Raw genomic sequence first — 18273 nt, 5'->3', positions numbered from 1 at the left:
ATTGATGGTCAGGTCCCATCACGGATAAACTTGTCTGGCGACCTCTTCTGGCCCCAGAATTGTAGTTCAAAGTAGCGAGGCGAAGCTCAAGAATAATGCAGCTGTGGATGTTAGTTTCCAATTAAATGAAAATCACCTAACTCCGATCTTCACATTTATGCCGAGGAATTGCTCCTCACTTTTTCTCACTAATGCTTTGCGTCTTTGTTTATTTTGTTTTCGGATTGTTGCGTGTGCCTTTGGATATCTTCAGTATCTTAAGTCCGCGGACTTACTTGAAGAGCAAATTAACCAGACGATTTCGATTTATTTTTACACAGTTTCCAATAAGTCCTCGTTCAGTCCTCCTTCAGTGCAGGATTTCCGAGTTTTCCCACTCGCCTTAGATTCTCTTAAAATGCAACTGAAAAAAAACCCAAAGCTGCCGCTGCAACACATACTGTTAATTCGCAGTCTTTCCGCGGGTGTCTGTCCCTGTCCTGTAGGTTCGCATGTTCTCTCTTTTTTCGAGTAAAATCCACACATTTTTTTATTTTTCTAGAAATGCATTGAAATTTCAAGACTGCGTATCCTCTGAACAAAAGGTCAAAAACGAAGCAACGTGCATATGCATCATAATATTCAGTGGATTATCCTCGGAATTAAAGTGTCCTCTGTGCCTGATTTCATTGAAAACTCGTCGTAAATGAAATAAAATTCTTGTGAAAATACGGGAAATGATTGCATTTGAACATAAAAACACGCCGCGCCTATCCCCTTTAATAATCCATCGCGATGTCGCACAAGTTCCCTATGGAAGAGATTTATGAAAATCCCTGGATTTTGTCACTTTTGTTGCGGATTTTCTGGTCTTGACACCGTGTTAATTAGTTCGCGAGATATTATTTTTCGCGATGCGGAATTGCTGTTTTTCAACACCCTCTCGGTCCATTGGAATGAGTTCTGAATGTTAAACAGGGCGTCAAACGAGGTTTATGAAAGTTTTTTACTAACTTTTTATTTTACGGCTAGCGGCAGCATTGTCGAGAGGCGGCTTGCATTATAATATAGAAAACTATCCCACAAGATAAACTGGGAATCTAAAAGCGAACATTTTGAGTTCGGTGCTTGCACGAGGCCCGTAAGCACTTAAATGTCCAGGCTTAATGAAATTACGCATTCCCCAGGTAAGATACGAACGTAAGGCACGTAACAACAGGGTAACACCCCCGATAGGCAAATCTGCGGGCTTGATTGGAATCTACTTAAGTTGCGGCAGTTCCGAATTAGACAAACCGCAGGTTTCGTTCCAAATATCACCTGGTTTGAATTCGGAATTGTTGCTGCAGCCACAGTTACGTCATTTCCTGATATATCTCGAATAATATTAAAATAATGAACTAATTTACAAACATCGGCCTACCTAATTAAGTTACATCCTTGAACCAATTAAACTGAAGTAAAAGTGTCTAAGAGTGTCAGATTTATCTGGCTCGTGGAACATTTGGCAACTATTTATATTCGTCGCTTCTTCGGTTTAGACGAACATAATTAAGGGTGATTTATGCATTTCCGTTGTTTTCTAAGCCATGACGATGGTCATGTACTTTGCAGGGCATTAATATCGTCATAAAACGGCTACGAAGTTTTGCGCAGGCATTTATAGGCAAAATATTTATATTTCAGCGGTTACAGTTAATTAATCTAAAGCTCTTGTATCAGCAAAACGCCTATCTTTGGGATTGTTTTATTAATTTATTACAAAGCAGTTTACAAGTGCAACTACTACACATGCTGTCAGGATCTCATTAATCATAATCTCGATCTCGATAATAAATAAATGACCATCTGCTACCGCAACGATAATTAGAATATCATTAGTTATTCTTACGTGTGGGATGCAAGGGGATATTTGAAAGAACTTTTTATGTCAATAAAAGTTGACCATAACTGCATGGTAATTCGGCCGATATTCCTGATTAATCTTCATGAAGACCGCCACGATAGTCAATCAATCAATAACAAAAAAAAAGAAACAAGTTACCGACATAAATATGATCCCGATACCATAAGATATAATTACTGTTGTTTGATTGATTCAAAGTGGTTTGTATACACAGGTTGTTGGTTTTCATGTTATGTACATTTTTGTAGTTGGAATTCATGGTCGCCTATTTAAAATGATTGCTGGCTCAATATGACCAAAAAAGATCTGAAAATGACTGCGTTACGAATGAAGTTTAAGCTTTAATTATGGCAATTTAAGCAAATTTTGTGAGAAAAAATTAACAAAATAGAGGAATGGCTAGATGGGTATACAATAATTTTGTTTTCAAACTTGAAAAATGTTTTCTATCAATCTAATCTAATTTTCTAAAGACTCCGTGGTCAGGCTATTTACTGTTTAATCCAATCCTTTTTCATTATTTCGTACAGTTTAGTTTCACTTTGAGGATAATGGCTCCATAAATTATGCAATAATATGGAATTCTAAATACGAAATAGTTTATCTATTATGTAGTCACTGTTTCATAAAGTTGCGTTCTTCGATCCGAATCATTTTTAATTAATTCATGGAGTGTTTATTTAAATTTTATAAGGTCAAAATGTGCCCTAATTTGAAACTTTACTGCACGATACGATTCGATATTTAGTTTTATTTAACATTAAATGACTTTTTTGTAGAAAGTTTGACAGTCTTTTTCTAACCTTACAGGGTTCGCCCCTTGGGAACTGACACAATCCGTGTATGGAATATTACAAGTTTAATGTATTTTTGTTTTCTAAAAAACATATTTTCAACCTGACTCTTACATCACTTTTGTTTAATCCAACATGGCATTTTTTTTAAATGAAAATAGTTTCTTGTCGAAAATAAACATAGAACCTATTCTCAACTGTTTTCGATTTATATTGATTTTCACGATTTTTTCGACATTTGTACAGCTTTACTAAAACTCAATTATCGACAAAACTATATCGTGATGGTGTGTTTTTTTACCATGGGCTTATTAGTATTTTTTATTAGTTTTCAGAATACCATCCTCCTGAAATATCTCTATGATGATGTGTCACATCTTGTACATATATCTATTAATTATGGCCAAAAAATCGATATAAACCCTCAACCCTCACAATTCATCTTCGACACACGTCATTTTTACGCATTCATCGTCATTTACGTTTTCCAGGCACTTTCGCCAAATTTCCAAAACTCTATCTTAAACTCATAAAGCTCTTTTACACTCGTGACACTTTGTACCCTATTCCGGCCTTCCATTGACTATTTTATCAACCAGAGATCTCGAGTGTCATTCAACGATCAAGGCTTGTTAGGGAACATGAAAATGCTCAAATTCTAAAGGCGCATTCTTTCCTTCGAGCTTTACCACAAGAAATGCAACAAACATCCAAGAAATGTTCCCTTCTTTGTGTGGTTCCTTCATGTCTAGGTAGACACATCTAATACCCGGTAACGAATGTCATTGGACTGACGAAATGACACTAACGACAGCACGTTTCGGTTAAAGCCACAAAATATGTCGTTATGTGGCAGCCGCAAAAGAGAACGTTCAAGGGGCCCGACACACCCGTTAACAGATGCGTTTGCTTATATTGCGTAAGATATGTTTGGACTTTGGATGACGGAATTGACGGATATATTATTAAGGATGTTATTGAAGTGAGTGTTAGAAACGTGCAAAATATCGAAGATCGTTTCACGCCTGTGATTGGGTAGGTAAATATACAGCCGATATCCAGATTCTGAAAGGCCCATTAGCGGCTTCAAATCACCTGTTTTATAGCAGATCGGAATCTCTTAGGTAGTTATGGATTTAAAGACCTCAAGATTACTGATGTAGATAGTTTGGATTTATTCGCAGATTACGGGTCATTTCATTCAATATTCTTCAGTGAAAGAGATACAATCTTTCACCGTTTTATGATAATCAGGAAATGGGGATTGCACTGGCGACATTTTGAAACCCGAAACCCTGAAATGGCACTTAAAAATAGTCTTTAAAACGACAGTCTGCATAATTATGAAGCAAAACCTGATACCAACGTAAACTGAGCAAAATATTTACGACTCCGAATATTTGCAGCTTCTCAAAAAGTGTAAAATCGGCTTAATAGAGGCTGCGTTGAAAGCTTAACTGGGGACATTTCAGGCCTCCACACACAACGAGACTCATAAAAGTCTATTAAAAGCAGAGAATATCTTTCCTAAGTAGCTCGTTAAATCGAAATTAAATTCCCCTCCATAAACAATTAAAAAAACGATATATGTACCTGATGCTATGTTGGTTTCAGTGAAATAAGTTTGTCTTTTGTGTAAACCAAATGCGCTAAAGAATGTAATTTTCTTCATTATTCTCAAGACTTTACTGAGGAACTAGAGAGTTTCTTTAATTTCTACATGCCCCCTCCCCTCCGCCCCCATTCTTTTTGAATTATACAAAGCATCTAAACCAAAAACACTTAAATTTGATGCATTTACGGCACTCCGGTAGCCTGGTTGAAGCCTTTTCATTCACCTCCATGTTTACAGAGCTGGAACCCCAAATTAAAAAAGTAATTAATCTGTCAGACTTCTTGATGTGTTTAGTAAACCAAAACTACTTTACTATAGTTTTTTAACGATTTTTTGATACACCGAGTGGTGGAGCCCTAAGTAAAACACAACCTGATAGAAAATTATACCAGATTATTCTTGAACGAGTGTTTCCAATAGATACTTTTTACGGGGATTACGGATTTTTGTATGCTTAAGTAGTATGACTGGTTTTGAGAACTAAATCGTTTCTAAATGCATGTGTTCAATGCCATGGTCACAAAGCAAATTTCTTAAGTGGCATCTTGAATAAATGCATAACTTACCCATACTATTGCTTTGCGAAATATATGCTATTCGGGAATTATGGCAGAAACTTACCTGGAAATAAAAGAAAATTTTGGTAAAAATTACAACAAAAACAGTAGACGAGACAATTATGTTAATTTCAGAAAATCACCAAATTAAACATGAGTAGAACATGATAGAGAATATCCTTGGTAAAGTTCATATTGTTAGTTTGCTCTTAAATTGTACTACAAACTAGTTTTCATAAGAATTTTGAAACAGAATTTCGGTATTGGTCACGTGCTTGATTTCTGCGGAAATTTGACCATAAATCTACCAAATTTTTGTTCAAAATTTTCTACCCAAAACCCTTTGTCTTAATGTGTCAATATATTTATAAAGGACTGGCTTGTATCGAAGTGCATAATTATATTTTCATGGAAATACCCGAAAATGTAAACAGATCCTCGACATATCGATTAGCGACGTTCGAAGGGACGAAATATTTTTATTAAAATAGGTTGAGGAGCCGTTTTTACTCAAAATCAAATCATATAATAAATGTCAAACATGATGAGATGATTAAGGTAAACGACTTCCCCTACTTCTTGAAGGTGACTAGCCCGGCAATTACATCGTCCGTCGTATTTAAATTATCTGCATGAGTGCTCATTAGTGAGAAAGGCTTCGGCGCACACGATGTATGACGTAGTACACGCTTCCACAGCCTGATAAATCTAAGAGAGCATCCCTGAAATTGGTACCTCCTCAAAAAGGGTCTGAAGGTGCCTGCACTACTGCTGACTTCTCTGCCTGCCTGAACCTTCATATTCTTTTATACACATAACTACAACTGTATGAAACCGTGTAAACTCCTGATACTGATTACAGCTCTCAATTGCCCTCGGCTGACCATAACCTTTGGTGGATTGGCGGAGTCGGTTTAACAACGGATTGCATAGTTCTGATGAAAGGATGTTCGAATGTTTTATATTGGCCAGTCTGTCCGATCCAAATGGCACACGTCATTACCTTGTAGGTTATTGGTAAGAAATTCAAGCTTAAGCTGAGATTGCGCAACCGGACTTAAAAACTTTAAATATGGCGTAATTTAACACAGCTCGAAATTAAATCGAAAAGAAAACTGCTGTTATTAGTATTAAAATGCGAATTAATACAGCATCGATATGTGTTGCAGAGAGGGTATGCCAGTGTGAGACATCATTATCTTCCGTGCAAAGTTCAAGGATATTTGAAGAAGACGTTCAGCGGCCACCGCCATACTTCATCTTCTTATTAATACTTAAAATTTACTGCTAAACTGTAAAGTTACTCTAAATATAGGTACCTGTTCGCGGTTTTACGGTCATATATATCGTATATTAACGTTTTAATAGCCGAAGAAAATAAAGAAAGGCTTACCAGCAACTTTCCAACACCCCAGAGCGAGCAATATCCCGATAACTACTCGTTGGTGGCGTTTTCGATAATAAAATTTAAAAGGGTTTTTGTTTGTCGTACTTTGATGGCGTTTGTCGTTATGTTTTCCTAATGATAACTTACTTTTTAGCACCGTAACGCTGCCGCGAGTGCAATTTCAGAACTTTTTGATTAAATTTCTCCCGTTATTTTTAATGGGCAACGGAAAAACTTTTAGAATTAAATTTTCTCTTTAATATGCAAACAGACGTTTTGGAGAACGTTTACGAGTGTGTGGGCGGATATGATAATCCATTAAATTCTAAAAACGCGAATACGTATATGAGATTAGTCCGCAAAAACAACTTGTAATTCCAATTCCAAATCGCTACGGCTGCAGAACTGCGCTAAATTGCATTAGAGCTACCGGAGCTTCAAGATCTACGATCGAGATTCTGGTCGCGAACTTTTGAAATTAGTCAGAGACGTTCTATGCATGACGGTGCATGGGATTTATTTAAGTTTTCCTCCTTCCTAGTAAAGAAAGTTAGATTAAGTTCCAGCAAGGTGGAACCTCAATACAAGACTTACATTCATAACCTAAAATGATTTCCTGCAAGGACAAGCGCAATCTGCCAAACTAATAATAATATCGTTGTTTCGCGAAAGTCTTATTTAACATGGGCGACGTCAGGATCATTCCAAACGAATCATTGTCATTGAAACTGAGTAAAATTTAAAACTTTCCCGTGAAGGTTAAAGATATTACAAACCCATTATATATAATAAAAAATTCATATAGTAACATGAAATAATTGTTCATCTATGTCCATGGATTTTGAGATGTTCGGAAAAGTATTGCAACTTTGCACATAAATATGAGTCAATTTAATGCCGTTCCAAACGAGGTACTAAATCAGTAAAGTATGGTAAATAGGTAAAATTTCCATGTGAAAACGAGAGATTCTTGAATACCTACTAGATTTTGTACTATCTGCACCTATAAATCCTTGGTAATTTATTATTCATTTCTGGAAAAAACACTTAGCACTTAAATCGCAGCAGTTCAGTGAAGTACCAAACAAGGTATGTAATTAATATAATTAATAAGTAAAATCTCCCTGTGAAGCTCAAACATTTTTGAATCCCTATAAACGATTCGACGATTTACCCACTACCCCTAGGAATTTTGAATACTTCTCCCCCCGAGATTTCTTAAAAAGCACTGAAATGTTGCACTCAAATCTACGTAAATTCAATGCCACATTAACGAGGCCTTAAATTAATAGCACAAAACAGGGTACGACTCCTAGCTTTTGATAACCTTCTTAATTTGTGGAAAAATTGCAAGGGAAAATCCCCTAAAGTATTTTTTCTGATAGTAACATACCTGCACTAACCTGCATTTAACGCGGTTAAGAACTGTGCCACTCACTAAAACCAAATTTAGTTTTCGTTAAAAGATACGTCTGGAAATAAGTTTTTTTTTTAACTAAAATCATCGGAATAATAACTGAGATGAAAAATTGGAACATCTAAGGATATTTTATAGTTTTAAGGATGTATGCAGGTATATCTCATTTATCAACTTAACCATATTTGAGTTGAGTTGATCGACATCTCTAGTCTTGATGGTTTCCTCTTATGTTTTTTGACCCAAAATTTAAATGCAGAGTATTTCGTTATTCGACCTGTCTGAAAGTACTTAACAATTATTCAAAAATACTTGTATGGAGGAAAATATGACTGCGTGGTTGTGAAAGTCTTTATCGAACTTCGTACGAAGGGGACTGCTATAAACTTCTCTGAAGGAAACATCAAGTACCTACATAATTCTTTGACATTTCTCTGGAAACTATTTCCATCGTTCTATATTACTCCCACTTAAAGCTTAGTGCTTCCTTATATCTGGCCAGATGAACTAAACTATCTGAGAGATAAACATTTTATGTATAATCTTTCAAATTCTGCAATTCAGAATTTGCTGCTGTTTTTCACACCTCCTTATTTTAGTTTCAAGCTTTTAAACAATTAACATGATAATAAATTATAAAATTATTTTAATTTGTTGATCTTCGATCATCTCCATTATATCAGATTCCAGGGTTAGAGAATAACCAATTATCCTAATGTGTCAAACCGTACTTAAAATCAATCGTCCCTAGAACGGCAAACCTCCTATAAAATGTATTAAGTAGCTAAAAAGAAGTTTTGGAAAGTTTACTTTTGAAACTCTGCCTATGTGTCTGTCTGATGTAAAAATAGCCAAAACGTGAAGTTGCGCAGCTTTATGTACAGAGCTTTCATTCAAGAATGACTTTAAAATATATTTCTCAAAATATTCTCTTTTTAAGTAGGGGAAATTAGAAGTTGTGGAAGCTTTACTTTTAAAGGGACCACATTATTAATGAAAATTATTTAACGAATTTGAGGCGAGTTTAGCGTCACAGGTTCAAAAAAATTTTCAAAATAAATTTCTTAAAACATTCTGTATTAGCAGGGTAAAAAGAGCAATTCTCGATGTCTCACATTTAAAGCAACAATTTAATGAAAATTGCTCTAAGAATTGACAGGAATTAGGGTAAAACTTCCAAGTAAAAAATGATTGATAGTGTCTACTGAAGCTAAAATTTCAGGATTACTTCCTCAAAGCATGCAGTATAAGTGGGTAAAAATCAGAATTGAGAGCTTAAAGTGATAATGCAATGAAAACAGCTTAAAAATTAGAATCAACTTTCAAAGGAAAAATGAGTTCAAGTTTGAGGTGCTGCAGTTTTTTCGAGCGCCTTTATTCAAGGTAAATTTTGAGGATGATTTCTTTTAAGTATTTCCTACTACGTGGATGAAAGGAGCAGTTTTGCAAGTCACACTTTTAAGCGAAAGAGCATAAAAAGCGCTCAGGCAAATTCAGTCAAAAAAGATGTAGGCGCAATTTGATGTGCTGCAGATCCAAAAAACGACAATCCATTGAAATGTGTGGACGTGTGTTTCGTGCTTTTTATGCAATTTCTCTTGTGGTGAAATTAATATGAAAATCACAGAAAAAGGATAGATTAAAATCAGTCAAATTCCTCGATGTATCTTTCAGTAAAAGTTTACATTGAATTTTCTCTCGAATGGAGCAGTAAAATGGGCCTTGTCTTCCGTAAGAGGCCAAGGTCTTGGCTTGGTACAAAATAACCAGCTAAAATTTTCGTACAATGCATACAGTAATTAACAACATCTTCGCACATCCTTCAGGCCTCAAATTAGCAGCCAACCGACCTCTTTTGACAAATCGCCTAATCCATATAAATTTGCAGAATAATACCGACTTCAGTCCACTGAAATGTGCGAAATACGGAGAAAATTAGTTAACTTCTTACCCCCGTCTGACTTAGACAAATGATTTTCGCTAATTTGAACTTCGGGGTGGGTATTATTTAAAATAAAGAGCCCGAAATTTCTGTTTGTGAACAAGTTGAAGGTAAAGGCTGAAGATTAACCAGCCCAAAAGTTTTGAGGTAATTAATTGGCTAGCTCCTGAAATTGCTGGAATTAGATACTCGTACTGGTAACTAGTATAATTTTGGGCAGAGCGATTTATCAGTGTTTATTAAGAGAGATCCGACGTTTATTATTTGCAGCCTGTCTCGCTAATGAGATAATGCGTATCATCTTATATTTTAGGCATGTTGAGATTTAATAATGAACCGGGAATTCAGTGAGGCCCTTTTGCTTTCTTTGAGCTTTAATATTTCGACTACCGAAAATAAAAAGTGATTCAGACCGTCTGTTCCCTGACACAATCAAGCCCCCCATTGTCTTACAATCTTGTGAGTAGTTAACAATCGAATTCGGTGCACTGAAGCGGGTCACTAGCCGTCAAAATTCGTTATTATTCTCTTTTGAAACGGTTAAATGCTTTGTCCTTTTCCCAATTTGATTTTTGCAGGAGAGACTCAATGGAATAATACTTTGACGCTTTGTTTGCGCCTTTTCGCCAAGAATACTCATCAACAGTAATTCTGACAAGCCAGGCACATGAGTGTCTGCCCGTAATAGTTTAAAGTAATTAATAATAATTTAACGGTACTCAAAACGTTTCATGTGGGATCCACTCGTTATGAACAGCAATCAATTTAAGATGCACTGAACGAGTGGTAGCGTTTCGAACCGAACTTAAGCTTAATTGCAACAGGAAATATCATATACCGCTGGTATATCTCTACCCATTGAGAATTCAATGCCCCCATTAAAGAAATCTGCTAAACTGCACTTCAGACTCAACCTATTAAAATACCTTCGGTAAAAATTTCGATGTTGAATGGTTAGAACAAGTGCGGTTCGGCACGACATATAGAACTGATTTCTCTAAAGACTTAGTAATTACATATACGCTAATTACTATAGGCGCTGATTTAGATAAATCATTTAGACAGAACTTTCTCGTATGTGTGCAGGAATTTTGCGATATACACAGAACACTACAATATTCAATCAATTTATAGCCTTTTACGCATTTAATAATGACAAACGACTTCGTTCTGATAGAGGCATGGCGAGTATCTCAGGATTTCGCGCAACGAAGATGTTGATGTGAAGAGTTCAGTTAACATGGGAGATCTGCCCGTGTGAGTGCAACCTCAAAGAACGGTTCCATTGGGGAAGAAAACGAAGTGAAAGTTTTTTTTATTAAAGGAAGTGCGGGAGTAAACTAAATGGGGGTCTGTTGATGAAGGTAAAAGATACGTACCAATGGAAAGAACCTTTTCTTAATTTAATAAGTGAAAAATTTTGGATTTTCATTGCGTGTTTAGAATTTAAATTACGTATCATTCTTTTTTTACTTTTTGTAGGGTATCGAAACTTTCGGGTGACCATTGGCATCTCTGAAAATATAGGAGCGCCAATCGGTTGCTTACTTCTTAGCAATTCCTAAGACACTCGAAGAAACACACAATTAAACTAGTGAAACGATATTTGCTCTTTTACCTGGATTTGTCTCGCCCTTTGCACAAATGTTACACAAACAAATTGTGTCTGGAGTAAAAAGTATTTCTCAAAATTTGACTCGAAGACAGGTAATTCCCTAAATACTTCGTTTCAGTTCTTGAAATTTTCAATTAAGGTACAACAACTAATCAAAGTATTTTTCCACGTTAAACCTCGCAGAATCAGGCGGATTAATCCAGACATCCTGGAAAATCTGTAAATATCTTCCACCATTTTTTACATATGATGTGTTCTTTATATGTATTTATTTCCATGAGCGCTTGAAGCATACCAATAAAATAAAGAATGTGTTCCATTTTAAACATAATTTAGATCCATGTCTTCCAATTTTTCTCGATTGTTGTCGCAGCCAGGCCGCTACAAAGAAAATTGTCATTTGGAAACTTGTTTTTATAGATTCTAGATGTCCCCGAGTCACAATCCCAAATTTGCACTGACATTTTCTATTTTTTCCAGCATTCTCGACTTCAGCCTTTCTTCTTGCCTTATTAAAATTCCTCCATTATTTGATGAGTTCTCTCCTTTTCCTCTCTTAGTTGTTTAAGATCAGACATTTCTTTTCTTAAGATTTCTCGCTATAGTCGTTATTTATTATTTTTTAATTTATTTTTATAATCATAAAATAATAAATCTTAATTATTTTATAATTTTCTCTGCTTCCTTCTCAAGAGTTCCTTGTAAGTGGCTTATACTGGCAAAGCTTAAGGGACTTATGTGTCATTTGGATTTAACCAAAGAATTCTCAAGCTCACCTTCCGACTAGGTATAAAGCAGCCTTTAAGACTCGCCCTTTTCCCAGTTTCAAACCAGGAGGAAATACCTGGGTTTTCATGCTTCAGCCATTTAGTTATTAATGCAGCATTTGTGTCTGGAAAGTCAGGCTGGCAGTTGAGGTTATAATTAAATTTCGTTTATTAAAGCTTTTCGAGAACTTAACTCATTTTAGAATTATAATGCGATCCCTATAGTTTCTCAGATATAGACCAGCATTTGCAGCATTTGTAAATGAAATTTTGCCTAATCATACATAAAGAACATGCCCAGGGCGAACTTTTCTAACAAATTACCAATTCCCATCAACAAATTGCGTTATTCATCGTCGACTGAACTTTCCCAACAACAATTCATACCTGTTTCAATATATTTGGGATTTTGAGACACGATCAAAGTTATAATTGACAAACTTCGGAATTAACTCGGCTATAGCGAACTGAGCCAACTTTTAAAGTTAAATTTGATACACACACATATTCTCGTTTAAAAGTTGTTTTATTATGTCGTGTCGCTGATAATTAGAAATTCCCTTCGAGTTCAAGGAAAACTGCCTTATTTGAATGTGAAATTATTTAGATTTAATTTACATTAGATTTTGTGGGGACGTCTAATTAGCATCACCAAATATATATTAATGTAGTCTAGATTTGTGCAGGGTATTAGACATCTGCTTGTTTTTTTGACTAAAAATACAGTAACAACGGTCTTTGTAATATTACACCAATTAGTGTAACAGAAGCGATGTTTTCTTTTACAGGGTGTCATGTGTCGAGATTGTTACAAAAGGTGTCTAAAATCACCGATCAACAAGACTTCCTGCTATGCTTGTCTCGAAAGCCTCTGTAATATGTGCAAAGGGTAAACGACATTAGCTAAATATACTCATAATTCCGAAGGTTTGTAGTTGTGATGTGGACATTATTATATATTTAGTGTGTAGAAATTTGGTTCTAAACTGAGGGCACATTCAAAAAGTTCTACCCTAGAAATTGGATCCAAGACAGGTCTGGATCATTAAAAATGCAGATCGGATTAATCATCTTAATGAGCCCTGCACTGGGAGGATGACTCCGTCCAGGGCTGACCTTGGCAAGTCTGGGAAAATTTTTAATCGCTGCCCCGTTAACCCCAAGAAAACCCGCCGACCAGGAAGGCCCGCCACCCGTCCTAGATCAGTCCTCAACCCCGCCCATCTCTTTCAATTCCCAAGATGAACTAACTTTTAACAGTGATTTTTACGGTTTTGCAAGTGCCCGAAATGAAAGCTCTTCAAATTGCATTTGTAAAGCTCCCCAGCCTCATCAATCCAGACATTCAAGATTAGCACAGGATAGCTAAACTGGTATAGGAGATTAATATAGGATAACTGAAGAGGTTGGCGGACTTTAGACCTTATTTTGTTGGGACATATTTTTTGTCTCGAATTGTTACAATTTGTCATGATAGGGCTCCGTGCAGTCCGATCATTATTCTAAACGTCTAAATTGATACAAAGCGTCGCTATCCAAGCAACACTAATGCATGAAAACTGCTATAAGATAATCAGAGATAATCAGCGAATTAATCTCCTTTCGTAATCAATCATTAGCCCATTTGTCCCAGAAATTATTGGATCGTAGTTTTAATGAAACACGCCAGCCATTGACAATAAATTTAATGCAGCAGTCGGAGCGTTCACAGTTGGCTGCTAATTATGACAGTACTAATTACTGTCATTTAGTAGTTTGGTTTGCTATTGTGCGGCAAATTCCTGAATCGCATAAATCAACTTAAAATTCCCATGGCCAGAAATCGATAGTTTTCAACTATGGCCATCGCTTTATGAAATATATGGCCGTTCCCTCTGATCTTTATGGTTTAATTACTTAGCATTCAAAGCGTGTCGTAACAAAATCCCATAACTAAAATGAATAACTTATGGATTTCACATGCAAATAACTTACAGTCTTTCCGTATTAGTGGGAATTCCCCTGGGTACTGCAGCCAAACCTCTGTGGGAACAATCCACGGTGGTACCGGAGCACACACATGACCTGGGACACTTGGTGCTCTCTCCAAAGGAGTAAGTCGATCCAAATTGCGAGGGAAGTGAGGACTCGTGGCTAGATTTGGCAATGGAGGTGCGGATGAGAGAGAGGATGGACAACAATATAAAGATTTTTCCAGGAAATTTGAGGTTGAGTCGGTCAGAGTGGAAGAGGTGTACCCCACCCATTGTGGGGCTTCGGAATAACAGCGGCAAGAGTGAAATGAAGTCTAGTTCGTGGAAATGGATTTCGGGCTTTAAGATGAAGGCCACCTGAAACAATTAGAGAATGGTTATATTAGACCTGTATAGGAATGGGAGATACGTTGGTAACTTGGTCGCTTCATGCTATTATTACTGATACGAAATTCGTGTTATTTATGTCATTCTAAGTTACCGAAAAAGCCTGATTAAGTCCTGTCAATTTCCGGTCTAAGAACTGTTCTCAGATTTCTTCAGCATTCTCAACTCACTATAGGTTACTACACAATTTTTTTAGCTTCATCGTTCTAATCAGTTTCAGATATCACATCATATTTTCATCGTCAGTTCAGGTTTTGCCTTGGATTTAAAACAGTCTCGAAATCTTACCATCTCAATTAATTTTTAAGATAATTGCGCAGATAATAGCTGATTGCTTAGCTTTTTTAAGTTACGTGAACGTTTAAATAAAATTAGTCAAATTTCGTACATCAATTTAAATGAAATCATCATTCAAAGTCATTTCCAAAATTACTCCCAAAATGCGAAGTTACGCTATCACGTCAATTCGTGATTTTGGGATCTTTTGCGCCTTTCAGTTCAGGTGTGGAAATAAAAAAGATTTTGGCAGTTGTATCACGTAGCCAATTGAAAATTCTACAAAGTGAAAAGGAATTGTATTATTGAATTGCCTTAAATGGAATTTTTGAATGATTCATTTGTAATCTCCATTGAAGAGAAAATTTAATATTCTACTAAACTTAAATTTTTCCCAATTGCTTATTTGAATCAAAGGAAAGCATAATCTCTGTCTTAGTGGTTTACATTTCAGCAGTCCCAAAAATACCTTTAAAAACCCCTTTTCGACCAAACATTGTTACATTGTTATACTATAATCCAGATATCTTTGTTCGTGATTCAGAACTGACGCAAAGGTTAAAGTGAAGAAAACATGGCCAGGTTTGTGAATAAATAGTTTATATAAGAGGTTTAGGGTTTTTTAGCATGATTTTGAATCCACATTTCATATTCTTCTCTGTGATATGATTTCTATTTTATAACTTGAATTTGGATTTAACCGCGTTATGCAATACAATCCCCCATTATAATCATGCAAAATTACCATCAAGCATAGAGAAATTGCTAAAACATCGTTCAAAATCTGAAAATAGCAGCGAATTCAGAAAAATTTTAAATTACTGCAATTCAGAGACCTTCGAATGAATATATATGCTATTTTAGATGGTGAAAAATCTTCAAATTTCTACTATCTAATCGAAACCGATTTTGTTGTACAGAATAATCACGAATAAAAATCAGGAATCAATTTGCAAAACTGAAGAGGGAATTCTGAAGAATAGAACGAAATTATATTTAGCATAAACACAAAAAACTCCTATCGCTTTTTGATAAATGGACCAAGCGAAGTTTCAGCGAGAAGATCAATTTATTAGAAATAACGGAAGAAAGACAAGTAACGGATGAAATCAAATTCCTGAAAAACTTTAAAGCGTGAATCCTTTTGAGTTTCCTGTTGTTGCTATTGCTAGGAGATAAAATATTTGCTGCCTCTGTTTGAGGAAATAAAGCAAATTCCGGTGTTAAATAAATAGTTCATCCAGGGTAAATTTTCACCTTGTAAGCGAATACCTTTTGCTTAGAGTAAAATTGTAAGAACTTTTAGGTACAGTTTCCCATCAATTTGAATTTCAAATTTAGGGACTGTGACCAACTTTAAAAGCCATCAATATCCGGCGCTTGGAACCTCATTACAACTCTCGGATCAATGACGAAAAGTACACTAATTCCATGTTATACTCGAATGAAAATTTTTACACTTACCGAATAAACACTACTAATGCTTCCTAAACCTACACCACTTAATATACCTAGATAAAAAGGCTTGGTCTTAAGGTGAATTATTTCTTAAAACCCACAGTATCATGTAGGATCGTTGTGCAAACTTAATGACACACAGGACTAATAAAACATTCACAGTGCACATTTATCCGTTTTGTTTAACAATAAAATTGATTCACCTCAAAACTTGCAAATGCGTTATTCACTTATTGTTTACTTCTAGGTGTGGAGGGTTTGAGATAACGAATTGGCGCAATACAGTCTATCATTTAAGTATTTAGATTAAAAAATTCAATTGGCCATGTAATCTTGTGTAAGTAATCTATAACTAATTTTTTTTTCTGGTGGCTTTTGTTTTCATATGAGGGGTAAATATTCGACCTTTGCATTATGCTCTTTTAATCTAGTTATATTATTACTGCTTACGTTCAATTTTAAGTGTACATATCGCAATATTTCAATTTGAGGATATTTTTGTATCAAAAGAATATTTTTCCAGGATAAAACACGAAACTTATTAAAAGAGCACATAATCCCTGTAATGGTATTTTAACCAGGGTCTCCTCGATCGATCCGGAAGTCGTGCAAAACCGATCAAAAGGGACCAGAATGTTTGTTTAGAGTAATAATTTTCGATCGACTGCCTTTTCGGCAAATAAAGTTTCAAGACCGGCTCCCTACCGGCCCCGGGGGCCTTCCTTAAAGATGTAGGCATGCATTGGAATCGGGGGATCGATTTGGAAGTTCTTACTAGCGAATATAAAATATTCAGTAGCAAATCGAGAGTTTTGCACAAGCTTAACATTTTGAGAGCTTTGGTAATAGGTAGGTAAAATCACTTTGAATATTCAGTCCATTATCCTTTGGGACTGGTGTTTGTTTTACGCGCTAAAATTCCCGTTTGTACAAAAAAAATAAAACCCAGAAACCGGCATAGTTCAATATAATTATAGCGTGTTTAGATGTAAAATCTGCTTAAGAGTACTGAGAACAACATTTGCAATTCTCTATACACTTTTAATGACTTGTATTTTAGCATTGTCACCATATCAGTTTGCCTATTTGACTAAGCCAGATTGCGTGTAATATTTAAAAAAATTTTATGTAGCATTAAAAATCATTTTTAAATGCACCTAGTTTTCATAAATATATAAAAGTCTCACATTGAAACTTTCCTTCAGAAATGTTTTCAAATTCAAGATTTTTTTTTCGCAAAATACTAACTCATTAATTATACTTATATATATTGCCCTTAGTTACGTAAATCGTTTTTTTATCTTGCAGGGCAGGTTTTGTCGAAATAAAAATCATTTAAATTGGGTTTAGCCCCTTACTTTTTTAAAACTCATAGATTACTTTATCAGTCATATTAAATTATTCTTCTACGTTAATAATGCTCCTTCGCCATTTTGTCAATATAGGTTACGCCGCCATTGCAATAACTAGCACTTGTAAAAATCTTTAATTTCGCCTCCAGCTGGATTAAATCAAATCCAACCCTATTGAGATTGAAATTAAGTGAAAGTACGCCTCTAGGAGAATATTCCAATACCACTCGATTTTTGCTTTTTAATGAGTGAATATAAGAAATTTAATAGAACTAGACCATTACAATTTCAATTTGTAATATTATCTAAGAACTTTTCGGGTAAAACTTACGTTTTGCAGCAGTTAGGTATTATAATACTCCATTCCGTCAAAAGAACAAAAACAAAACTTTCGTTAAAATATCGAAACAAAATCACACAAATCAAGACACAAAACTAAGCCTATAAAAGTCAAGCCTTTCGCGAAATCTCGTTGAAAATCTACTGATAATCAAAGAAATAAAAACACAAAATTCAATAGTTTTCGTTAATGTTTCAAAGACTGAAAGGAAAGTATCGCGTAAGCTCGAAAGCGCTCCGGAGCGACGAACTGCACCCTCGACAGAGTGAAAAGCGAATTGAAGCTTCGAATTGGAAGCGAGCTTGGTCTCTGTTTGAATTGAAAGCTTAGGGCGAGCTTCGATGGGAACTCGTTTTTGAGATATTAGATATGCGATGTTGTCGATAACGGGGGATTTTCCTGAGGCCGGTATTCAGTCGACATTTGGTTTGTTTTAACCTAACCAGAGGTGAGTATGGAAATCTGCTTACAATACTAGTGAAAAAGAAAACCTTGAAAAATTTAAAAT

At 35.5% G+C, this 18273-nt stretch overlaps 1 protein-coding gene across 2 annotated transcripts in view; it reads right to left on the bottom strand.

Moving 5' to 3' along the window:
- Nucleotides 1-18060, bottom strand: part of sli (slit guidance ligand) — a 166079-nt gene extending 148019 nt beyond the window's left edge. For both annotated transcript variants that reach the window (XM_066285834.1, XM_066285835.1), the window contains exons 1-2: nt 17757-18060; nt 13954-14309 (exon numbers count right to left, since the gene is read on the bottom strand). In XM_066285834.1, coding sequence (XP_066141931.1) covers nt 13954-14225 — 272 coding nt within the window. In that variant the 5' untranslated portion in view covers nt 14226-14309; nt 17757-18060. The remainder of the gene's footprint in view (nt 1-13953; nt 14310-17756) is intronic.
- Nucleotides 18061-18273: the final 213 nt, after the last annotated feature.

This window comes from Euwallacea fornicatus, chromosome 9 (genome assembly GCF_040115645.1).
Source record: "Euwallacea fornicatus isolate EFF26 chromosome 9, ASM4011564v1, whole genome shotgun sequence".
Lineage (NCBI taxonomy): Eukaryota > Metazoa > Arthropoda > Insecta > Coleoptera > Curculionidae > Euwallacea > Euwallacea fornicatus.
The sequence above is the reverse complement of the archived record's forward strand: the minus strand, read 5'-3'. Positions and strand labels throughout refer to the sequence as shown.